The 12,093-nt window shown below is 40.5% G+C and overlaps 1 protein-coding gene across 1 annotated transcript in view; it reads left to right on the top strand.

The window, feature by feature from the left end:
* Positions 1-12,093, top strand: part of GADL1 (glutamate decarboxylase-like 1) — a 147,246-nt gene that overhangs the window by 55,638 nt on the left and 79,515 nt on the right. The window contains exon 11 of the mRNA XM_012644549.1: positions 10,663-10,862. Coding sequence (XP_012500003.1) covers positions 10,663-10,862 — 200 coding nt within the window. The remainder of the gene's footprint in view (positions 1-10,662; positions 10,863-12,093) is intronic.

Genomic DNA, 12,093 nt, shown 5'->3' with positions numbered 1-12,093 from the left:
ATAATGCTGACTGAAACTTCTAGATTAGAATTCTTTAATGTGTAAATTACGACCCATCAGAGCAGTGGTCCTTGCTATACGTTAGCATCATCTGTAAGCTTTAAAATAAAAACATTTTCCTCACCCCATATCAGAAATTTTGATTTTTTTTTTTTTGGTCTGAAATAAGAACACTGCATTGTTTTTTGGAAAAAATTCTTCTGATGACTGTAATATTATCCAGGGTTAAGAACCACTGTACTAATTGGTCTTGAGTTATGCAGCCAGTTTCAAGTCACACTAGCTTTTGTTTCCCTTTCAACAAACAGAAAAGAATAGAATGGGATAGAAAATATCAGCATGCATTCCATGTCGTAATCATGTGCACTATTCCACGCAACGTTTGTTTCAGTTTCATGCATGTTAGGGTAGATAGTGTGTCACTATTTAAAAATAATTTCTTACTGTGGGTTGTATTCAAAGTTTGAAAGATGCTATTTTAGGTAATCTTTAACAGAGAAGGTGTGCTGATAGTTGCCTAGGGAAAATTATAAAATCTCCATCTGTCCTAAGACAGAAGCCCAATTGTACTATTTTTAAATGTTTGTAGGGCATGCAGAGGTATTGGCAAGTGATCTCTGCACTATCAAATGTTTCTGACCTATTTATAGAATCAATTACACATGCTATAAGAAACCGAGTCCAACTTTCGTCTCTTTTTCCACTGTAGGCAGTGTCACAGCTTAAAATTATTAAATTGCATTTCTTAAAAATATCTTTTAGCTCAGGTCTCTTCATTTTCAAATCAGCTCATTCTAACCCTTAGTTGGGGGTATTTAAGGAAGATTTACACTTCAGGAGAAAATGTAGGATCTCAGATCTTGCACTAAAATATTCTATCAGTTCTCTGGAAATTCTTATTGACTCTTCAGGCCTGGAATGTAACAAAATTTGCTGGAATCTTCTAGGAGGCTATCTGGAAGAAGGGGGGAGGTGGTGTTTGGTATTAATAGTAAGTGCTCAAATATTCCAGGGTAGTCAGTGGTTTTTACAGATATCAAACTGATTGAGTGTCTATGATTCCTTGGCTGTTCATATGCTGGTAATATATAAATGCCTATCAAGAAAGCGGGTGTTCCCAGGTCTTGCTGGCCTGGGCCCTTGGAGCACATGGGATGGGGACTTCCCCTCTCCACAACTGTTCATTTAGTGCTGAAGGCTGTTGTTTCCTCCAGACATTTTGCTGTGAAGCTACCGTGTAGTCACTGGGAGGTAGAGTAGCCAGGGACACAAATGGAGAGAGAAGGAGGTGACCCAGAGCAGTCTGTGGCCATGAGAGGGCTGGACTTCTCTCACCTAGGGGATCACCTGGGGACCTGAGGAGTAGGGCTCGCCACACCTGCAGTGCCCCTTCCTGCCCTTTCTGCCTTGAGCCGGGCACAGATCTGTAGGATCTATTTGATAACTTAAAACAATATACACAGTGGGAAAGTGATGATTTTGAAAAATACCTCAAATTTCTTAAGGAAAAGAGAGACTGAACTCAGCTATGCAAAGCAACTTAAGAACTCTCAAGAGAATTATCAACCTGAAGGACAAAGGCGGAAGACAAATATAAATATATATCATGTAAAACTTTTCTTTCATAGCTTCATGAATGCAATGATGATGTTTTTCTCAAAGAATATACCTTCCTGGATTACTGGGATGTTAAAAGCACTTTGTCAATTAACTGAAACAGGAGAGGAAATCACATTTTGTTGGAAGCCTAGCACATAGTACCCAGAAACTTTCTGGAAACAGCTTGAATCAGGCAGACCGTTGAGCCAGTTTGGGAAGAGGGCTGACAGCACAGCAATTTTTGAGAAACTGGAGGAGATGAACTTTATGAAAGGAGATGTTGAAATGGCAGGACAGCAAGCTCAAATATGTCGCCGTATGGCACAAGACAGCCGGGCAGACTGTTCACCAGATCTTCAGGAATTCAATCACAAGCACCGTAACTATAAACAAACTTCTATATCGAGCATATTCCAGAAAATATAAGCAATGAGGAAAAGAAGCAGAGAATTGGAGAACTAATTAAAACATAATCAGAGATGGATCTATAGCTGATACCAGTGACTGAGAAATGCTTAAATGGAATGGGAAAGAGAGTTGAATCCATTGATCAAAAAAATGATTCGGAGTTGATAATAGAAGCCCTCATATCAGGATTTGAACCTCCTGCAGTCATTGAAATATCCAGTGGAGCACAATGTGTCTGAAATTATCATTTCAGATTGCAGAGAAGGCAAATGAGAACTCAGATTTGGTAGCAGGTTCAAAGAAAAATTACGGTCACTTATCAAAAATAATAAGCTTTTTTTCAAGCTGGATGTAACACCAGATAATTTAAATAACTTTCTACTCTGACAGAGAATGAAAAAGCTACAACAGAAATAAAATGAATTAAATAAATAAATCCAAAAAAGACAAATCAAAGAAATGCCGTAGGAAAAATGAAAGATGTTTGTTTGAAGAATCCACAAAGGAAAGGATACCTGCTTTGGATTACAGGTGAACATAAATAAAACAAAATGTAGGCCGGGCGCGGTGACTCACGCCTGTAATCCTAGCACTCTGGGAGGCCGAGGCGGGCGGATCGTTCTGAGCTCAGGAGTTCGAGACCAGTCTGAGCAAGAGCAAGACCCTGTCTCTACCAAAAAATGGAAAGAAATTAATTGGACAGCTAAAAATATATGTAGAAAAAATTAGCCGGGCATGGTGGCGTGTGCCTGTGGTCCCAGCTACTCGGGAGGCTGAGACAGTAGGATTGCTTGAGCCCAGGAGTTTGAGGTTGCTGTGAGCTAGGCTGACGCCACAGCACTCACTCTAGCCCGGGCAAAAGAGTGAGACTCTGTAAAAAAAAAAAAAAAACAAACCAAAATGTAGAAATGCTGTGAGTACGGCTCCTCTGCTGCTTCCAGGCCCAACCCCAGCCCCACTTCCCCAGGAACCAAGTGTATATGCCCCGAGAATGAAACGGAAGGAAGTCTAGATGAAATAAAGCATCATCTTTCTTAGAAGGCCAAGGCTTGCAAGGTGGGCTACCTCTCATCCATGGGAATCATGCAGCCGACCGATTGGGCACTGCCACCGAGGGTTGGGTCCCTTGTTGGCAGAAGGCGTGGCAGGGCAGTGGGCTGGATCATCATGCCTACCCAGTCACTGAGAAAGAAGCATGAAGAAGGAAACCCTCATGAAATGGGTCCCCAAGAATGCTGTCCTTGATGAAGTGGGAAATGTTTCTGGGTGAGAAGGTTGACCCAACAGAAGAAAAGTCTAGTCTAGTGAATAGAGGTTCAGGAAAAGGAGACCTGGCTGGTTAAGGTTGAAGGCAGATAACCAACAGCAAGTGAACAGATCCTGCAATGGAGTTGCATGTATGAAACACACACTCCACCAGCAGTTGATACCTGTGCAGTGGTCTGAGAAAGCCAGATAGAAGTTACACAGAAGAACAGAGACGGGAGAGTAAGGTGAAGATAGATGCCAAGATTGTGATGTTGCAAATGATTTGATGACCAGCTCTCATTCCTACCATAGAATGCATAGAGTGTTTTATACCTTTGAAAGCCAGAAAGCGGGACCATTTGTGACAGTGAAGGAAAAGCAGAGAAAGACAAAGGTAGTGGACATGCATTTAGAGAAATAAAGATGGAAGTTTATATTCCCACTTTCCCACTTCATACACTCATGTCTATTTAGACAACAATGGCAAAATATTCCGAAAGGTGATGGGCTAATGCGGAATCTCAGTGTGTTGGATGAAAAACCGAATAGTTTACTTTTTGGCCTCAGACACACCCATTTGAACAGATGCCTTGAACTGACCTCTCCTATGCACTTGAAATCTCACCTTAGAATATTTCCATATTGTTCATTCTTTCTTTGTTTCTCTCTCCCTCTCTCCCCCTCCCCCTTCCTCCCTTCCTTCTTCCTTACTTTTCTTCCTTCCTTCATTCTCAGACTATTGGTGGCTCAGCCTAATACACTGACTTTTTCCATGGTTCAGTCTGATTTGCTTCTTTTTGGGGAAAATAACACTTACATTATTGTCCTCTGCTTATTCTCTTCCCTCTGCCCTGCATCAACTACTCAGCAGTCAGTCAACATAACCATTTTTCCCCTCTGAATAAGGTAACTGAAGACAACCGGACAAACTACACCTGGCAATTTCATGGCTCCTTGGCCTTCAGCCCACCTAGTGTATGCCCTGGCCCATGCTCATTTCGCACAATGCCTTTAGCGTCTTCCACTTAACCCAGGTTGAGACTTGTAGAGAACCACAGCATCTAAGAAGGTCATGAGGTATGGGAGCTTAATTAAGGTCAGGCTCAGCTCTATTTGGAGGATGAAGACCATGAATAACTCTTCCTACTACTTTAAGATCTCTTGTAATAGCCTTGATATGTTCCATCAACTTGGTCTACTTCCGTAACTCTATAACTGGCAAATACACCCCACTAAAAAGGGGAGGTGGGTGAGGGTTGTAATTTGCTCCTTTCGTGAACATTAAGGAAGTCTAGAGCTGATACTCTGCTCCACAGCTTGCCTGGGGAAATAAGTAAACCGAAGGAAGAATGGGCAGTGCCAGCTGGGAGGGGTCGGGGGTACAGGAATAAGCAGGAGAGAAGGAGCAGTGGGCAGGATTTTGGCCAAAGACTGAAGAGTGTTCCCAATTAACATTAGTTCATCAAATTTTCACAATATTCATGTATGGTGGGTAGAATAAATAACATCATTTCCATTAGGTTGATGAGAAAAATGAAGCCTAAGATGGTAAGTGACATAATTTGAGCTTTGACATCAAGTGACTAAATCAAAAGCAGAATCCCCATCTGCTGATTCTCACTTTATTCTGTCAGATCAGTAATGAAGTTTCAATTGTAATATCTGCATAAGCCTGTGAAGATTCCAGGACTAATCATTCCTATTGTGGCATTTAACATTCTTGGTGACTTTGCAACTTTTTACCTTTTCTGCCTGCTCTCTCTAGCTACGCCCCACCTCCCTGATTAGCTCCAGTTGTACTGAATTACTTCTCCTATCCAGCTGCTCCTCATCAGCTCTCAGCTGACGTATTTCTCCTTCTGAAAAGCCCTATCTGATATCTCTAAGGTGGTGAAAGATTACCCTTCTTTGCGCTCTGTTGTGCTGCCTTTATGCTATTCTAGCCCTGGACAGTAGCTGCCTGTTTACTGTCCCCAATCCCATGTGAAACTTCTTAAGGATAGTGACTTTCTTATTTGCCATTACATCATCAGTGCCTAGCACAGCTTTTGGTAAAAAGTACTCAAAATATTTGCTCAATAAATAAATAAAGTCAGTATCAGATGGCATCATAGTCTTAAAAATTCGCTTTATAGCCGGGTGCGGTGGCTCATGCCTGTAATCCTAGCACTCTGGGAGGCTGAGGCTGGCAGATCATTTGAGCTCAGGAGTTCGAGACCAGCCTGAGCAAGAGTGAGACCCTGTCTCTACTAAAAAAATAGAAAGAAATTTGGACAACTAAAAATATAGAGAGAAAAATTTAGCCGGGCACGGTGGCGCATGCCTGTAGTCCCAGCTACTCATAGGAGGCTGAGGCAGTATGATTGCTTGCTTGAGCCCAGGAGTTTGAGGTTGCTGTGAGCTAGGCTAACGCCATGGCACTCTAGCTCAGGCAACAGAGTGAGACTCTGTCTCAAAAAAAAAAAAAAAGTTCACTTTATATTCTAGATTACAACTGAACCTTTCTTCTGTTTGCAGCCCAAATTTGCTTTTGCACATTCTACCAAAAAATATTAGCTAAGATACTTAGCACCTCCATGGGGTTGCATGCTCAGGCTATTGGCTTCATAGTGCTTGTTATATAATAGGTCCTCAATGCATAATTTTGGAATGAATTAATTAGTACAAAGATGATTAATATGCTTATCTTCTAAGGCACTTAGCTTGGACAATTTTTTTGCGTGTAAATAATGGTGACGTAGGACAGAATATAGAAAGAGCCATGTGGAAGAGTGTTTGGCAGTTTTTGTTTGGTAAGCTGAAAAGCATTATTGCAAGGAGTAAGGCCATATGAAGGTCTTTGTGTAGTCCAGAATCCTGACATAAAGTAGGCTGTGTGGTCATTGACTCCTGCAAAAGAGACTACAGAACCTGATTTGGCTTGTGGAACTCAAAGATGGCTTGGCTAATCTTGACAGGGAGAATATGCAACCTATTAATTCATTATGTGTTTTTAATGATGTCCTTAAGTATCACCAGATCTACAAATATTTATAAAAATCTCAAAATGCTTTATAAATAAGATGTTACTATTAGTAAGACTAGAAATCGTATTTATAGGAAGAAAGTAAGGGTTTGAAATAGAGTCTTAGTTGTGTTTATCTGTGGTTCAATGTGCTCTCTACTGCCATTTTCCTTTTAACCGGCCTCTCCAAGGACTCTTAATGAGTATTTATGGGGCACCCTCTTTCCCATGTATTTAAGCACCCACTGTTGATACAAGGAAGCAGAATGAGTTAGAGTTCAAGCTCTGAATCCAAGCATCTTTGGTTTGAAACCTAGCCCTACCACCTAGTAGCTACACAACGTTAGATAATTAACTTGCTATTTTGCAAACATGTACAATGGAGTTGACAAAAATAATAATAAATGGGTTGTTGTAAGATTTAAAAAATTGTGTCTGTGTGTGTGTGCGTGTGTGTGTGTGTGTATATATAATATTTATATAAACAGTGCCTGGAAAATAGTAAGAGCTCAGTAAATGTCAGCACTAGTCATTTATGTGCTAGGTTAGGTGTTATGAATGCAAAGAGTGAAAATGATGGTTATATTTTCTTTACTCATGTAGTGTGCTTGTCATTTGCCTGTTCCTCTTTACTGTATAATCTATTCTTTGCCTTCCTCTGCTTTGTTCTACAAAGGGGCCAGACTCCTGAAAGCCACATTTTCCAGGCTCCTTTGCCAATTGGCTGCCTGCTAGGTTTGGCCAGCAGAAGGTTCGGATAAGAGATTGAGGTTGGGAGGCCATGGGTCTTTCTTTACTTGGGTAATGTTAAAGAAAGCCAGAGCCAGACAGTAGTTACAGTGGTAAAAACTAAATTTATTCAGGAACATTGCAATAGGGGAAAAGAGACCTCAGCATAGAACTGGGCTCAATTCTAAATACAGCACGAATAAGTGGGGATTTATAGCCAAGGAGCAGGTTAGGGGTTAGGGGGTGGAAAATTACCAAGAAAATGTGGGAAATGAAAGGGAGATACAGGTTAAACAGACTTTACAGGATTCTTGCTGCAGGCAGGGCAGGGTAATCAGATACCCAGGGTGACGGATGAAGAATTTGGTCAGATATCAAGAGTGATCGGATATTGAGGTGGAGGGGGGTCTTTCTAAACTCACTCTGCAAGAGGCTTGCCCTAATGGGGCAATACAGCCCCTACAAAGATAGATGCCAAGGCGAAGGCCTAGAGAGCTTAGAGGAGCCTACCTGAAGTTTAGTCAAGGAGAATATCTTTGTCAGCAGCATCCGCAGCAGAAGCTGTCTCTTCTCCACTTCCCATCTTTCTCCAATCAGAGCCTCTCTCCATGCTCACAGGTTCCACTTGGAAGCCCCAGTTCCCAGGCTTCCTACGGGCTTTCTGCTTAAGGAGTAAGGCCAATACAGAATACAAAGAATGAGAAGAAAAGGCAGATTCCTGATGATGGATGTTATTTAATCCTGGATTTAACTGTGCCTGAAGATTATATATGACTAGATTTTTAAATATATGAGTGTAAAAATACCCCCTTTTGCTTAAGCTTCTTTCACTTGCCACTGTACAAGTGCTAATGCCATGTCTACTAATCCCTGAGAACAGTTTGAGTTGATATGACAATATAAAGCAATTTGTATTCTCATTGAATATTTGTCTCTGGAATTCATATAACTAGCATTTATTGTCCTGCCAGGATTATGAGTATGAAGATGAGCAAGATAAATATGGCCCTTCTCCTTGATAGCACAATAATAACTAATTAAATTTTTTCAACAATGTTAACTTTTACTATACTTATTCCAAAATGTGGTTTTCTCTAGAGATCTGAGCATCTTCTCTTAGTTAATGTATATCTTAAAACCAAAGGACATCTCATCCATTTTAGTACAAGGATATAAACTAAAATGCAAAGCAGAAACTTTAGGAGGAAGGTTCATTTATTTTTGATAAAGTAAATCCCAAGCCTCCAGTTGTTGTTTATGAAACCTTCCCAAGGCAGGAGGATTTTTCAGTGCAATGAAATTAACTGTGTCACTACTACAGCACAATCGCTCATTCTGCTACGTGCTTCCGCAGCTTTTCCTCTTCTCTATTTGCCCATGATGATGCAATTTGTCTCTGATAATGGATGGGCCTCCTCTCCCTTTCAATCACTACCATAAGCCTCTGAAACTTGCTCAAGATATGTGCAAAGTTCATTTGCTCTTGGAGATTTTTTTTTTTAAATCTTTCATGGTTGATAAAAGTAAATTTATAACCATGATGCAAATGCGTGTGTGTCGTTGTGCACCTGTGTTGTGAATGTGTGTGCCTGCTTTGTGTGTAAGATATATGCAGTGGCCTTTTAATATTATAATATATGGTCAGACTGTAGTTGCTAGGGAAACCAATAACTGAATTTCCTGACCTTTGAGGGTAGGGAGATGCAGTGGTGGAAGCTGCAATCAGAGTAGAGAGATCTAAGATTTAAAATAAGGGTCCTTTTCTACGTTAATGTTCAGGCTGGAGCAATCTACTCTTCCCTTGTCTCTACCAAGGATATCCATTAAAGCCAGGCTGGAGGTATACTAGTATTCCTTTGATTATACTTTAGACTCAGGTTATTGTGGATACTGAATGAATGAGATTTTTGGAATTCTTGATTATATTTGGTATATAATTTTTTACATAGTGTAAAATCATGCTTTTAGTAATGGAATACATTTAGATCTAGATTAGTGTCCACACAAGACAATGTTGCTATTAAGACAGCAAATCTGTGCTTTCGTTTGGAATGTGATACCTTGAGATTTTCTTTTCATTCTTTGAGCACAAGCTGATCACTCAAATGAGCACATTTAATACATTCTCTGATTGGAAAAGACTATTTTCTAGGACCCCCTGTGTCTACTGGGAAGTCTCTTTGTAGCTTCTTGTGCAACACTAATAGTTTTACATTGCTAAGGTATGGAAAATGCACCCAATAAGAAGCTCAGGTACCTGTATTTATTCTGTTCATACCACATGTCAGGGAAATGGGAGAGAACTGTGATATACGGAGAGTGGCATCTTTGTCCTGATTGCTTAGTGAGAGTACTCTGTGGCCGGCACAGTGTTAAGCTCCATGGATGGAGATGGATGGGGAATGATTCCTGCCCTCAACAACCTGCTTAGCCACACGAGGAGAAAATACATGTTGCAAATGCTCATTGAGTGGGGAAAGCACAGGAGCAAGGCCAACAAACACAGCCAAACATCCAAGGAAGAAATGAGCCCAATGGGATGGGCAGATAAGGAAGTTGAAGGGGAAGAAAACTTGAGATGGGACCCAATAGGAGGGCAGACCTAGAAAAAGAGGGAAGCCTATGTTTAATGTCAGTAAACATCACAACTTATAAATAAGCTATATGTATTCTTTGGAATGTCTCAAATATTATAATAAAATAGAGACAAGCTGAAGTGAATGGTGTGAGCAAAAGTATAGGTGGGACATGATCTCATGGTTCAGTGACATTGACTAAATTGATTATATTGGGGAGCAGAGGGTTCTGATAAATATTTTCTGGGAGCGAAGGTGCTCAGGGAGTGGTGAAGGCTGTGAATGATAGGTTAGGAAATCTGGGCTTTTGTAAACATCAGATGACATTGAAGGCAACATGCCTTAAACTCTAATAATTTGGGGTCAAGGTGAAGATCCTATAGTGGTGATAAACAGAGTAAATGGTCACACACTTCTTGGTGAGAAGTAGCCAGTCAGTAGATGCAAATGGAATTTGGTTGCAAATAAAACCAATGTGAGACAAACACAAAAGACACTGTGGGATTGTAGCTGACAATGCTTGTTCAGTGGTGGTGAAAGCTTGGTCTTGTTTTCTTCCATAGCTCTTTCCTTCAGCTGTCATCCCTGGGTTACTAACATGTCTGGCCTTTTCAAATGGATATTAGTTGAAAAGAAGAGGGTTCAAAACCTGGCTTTTTTTTTTTTTTTTTTGCTTATAAAATTGCATAAAGTCTGTACATATGTCAGGGGTTCTTTTTTTCTCCCAACATGGAGCTTTGAGTGAATTACAGACTTATCCATATTGAGAAACTGGTCCACCTTGATGTCGTAGAGATAATGACATGGTCTTCTCAACTTCTCAATTCTCATCAGTGAAATTATGAAGATGGATGTGAAGGTGCTAGCATTGTCAACTCTGAGAGTTTTTTGTTTTTTTTTTTAAGAAACAAAATGAATAATCCATATCTCAAAGTTAATGTATACCAATTGTGTCTGATGGAGGGCAGTCAGAAAGTGACATATACCCTTGGCACAAGTACTAGAATATCATACAGGTTTTATTTATGTGTGTATGTGTTTTAAAAATCAAGTACATTGTAAAAATAGACAGTAATCTTTCTTTTTTCTCTCTTGAAGGACCTTCTTAAGAAATGCTACTCTGCCAAGGCATCTTACCTCTTCCAGCAGGATAAATTCTATGACGTCAGCTATGACACAGGAGACAAGTCTATCCAGTGTAGCAGGAGACCAGATGCATTCAAGTTCTGGATGACCTGGAAGGCCCTGGGTACTTTAGGCCTTGAAGAAAGAGTTAATCGTGCTCTTGCCTTATCTAGGTACTTGCCTCTGTGTGTGTGTGTGTGTGTGTGTGTGTATGTGTGTGTGTGTGTCTATAATACAAAGATCCAATGGATGTAATATTTGCAAAATCTGTACCTGTTCTTTTTTTGTGTATTCCTTCTTTCAACCAATAAACATTTTCTCAGTACCTACTATCTGTTAGGAATTGTGAACAGAGTAGTCCTACCACCTGCCTTCCATGATCCTACCCTCCTGCGAGAAACATTTAGGTGATAAAGCAGATGAAATACAAGTGACCCTCCTTTTTGGTAAGGGGAGGTACATGGTGCTCCAAGACCACTCAGGGGGGCTCCCCAGTGTGTTCTGGAGGTGCACTGGCAGAGCCTTCTTGCAGGAAATGACGTTCACCTGAGACCTAGTGAAGAAAGGGGAGAAGAATGATCCAGGAAGAGAGAGTACCAGGTCCAAATCTCTGGATGGGAGGCTATCCAAAAGTCTGGAAGTTTGACTTTAAAGAACTGAAAAGCAGATCTATAAGAATGTGGGGACCGCATAAAGTCTTAATGGGAAAGGTAATGTGGAAATAGCATGTTTGCTTACCTTGTGGTAACATTAGAAACAAAGCTGTTGTCACCACTTTCAAAGACATTAGAGAAGCTCTTGAAATACAGGTGCAAGATGCTTGCCACCTGCCACCTGAACAGGACTGAACTGCTGAACTTAGATCTGTGGGTGCAAATGGACAGGCCCCCACAGCCAAATTTACTTTTCAGTGTATTTTGTTGGGCTTGTACTGCACAGGGTTAAGTTTCATGGTGTTAAAAATTAAAACATTTAAATATGTAAAATACTTTTAAAAATAGGAAGATTTCTCCAAAACCTGGATTTTTGGCTTTTCTCAAAAGATTGGAAGGCTCACAATCCCACATGGCAGCATCAGCTGAACATGGTGATGCCTGACTGTCTAGAGAACCATAGTCCTCATCGCTTCCTACTTTCAAAAAATTTAGCCTATTTACTATAGCACAGGGGTGCAGACAACCTGGATTCAGGACAGAGCGATACTGTTTGCAAGACGTGACCTGAGCAAGTTTTTTAACCTCTCTGCACCTCATTTTCATCCCAGTCAAATGGAGATGATAACAGCACCTATCTCAAACAGTGTTTGTAAAGATTAAAGTAATTGATATATGTAAAACACTTGGAACAATGCCCGGCATGTGCTACATGCTATGTGAGTCTTAGGTATTATTTCTTACTTCTTTG

This window comes from Propithecus coquereli, unplaced genomic scaffold, assembly GCF_000956105.1.
Source record: "Propithecus coquereli isolate 6110/MARCELLA unplaced genomic scaffold, Pcoq_1.0 Scaffold214, whole genome shotgun sequence".
In the NCBI taxonomy this organism is placed as follows: Eukaryota; Metazoa; Chordata; class Mammalia; order Primates; family Indriidae; genus Propithecus; species Propithecus coquereli.
The sequence above is the reverse complement of the archived record's forward strand: the minus strand, read 5'-3'. Positions and strand labels throughout refer to the sequence as shown.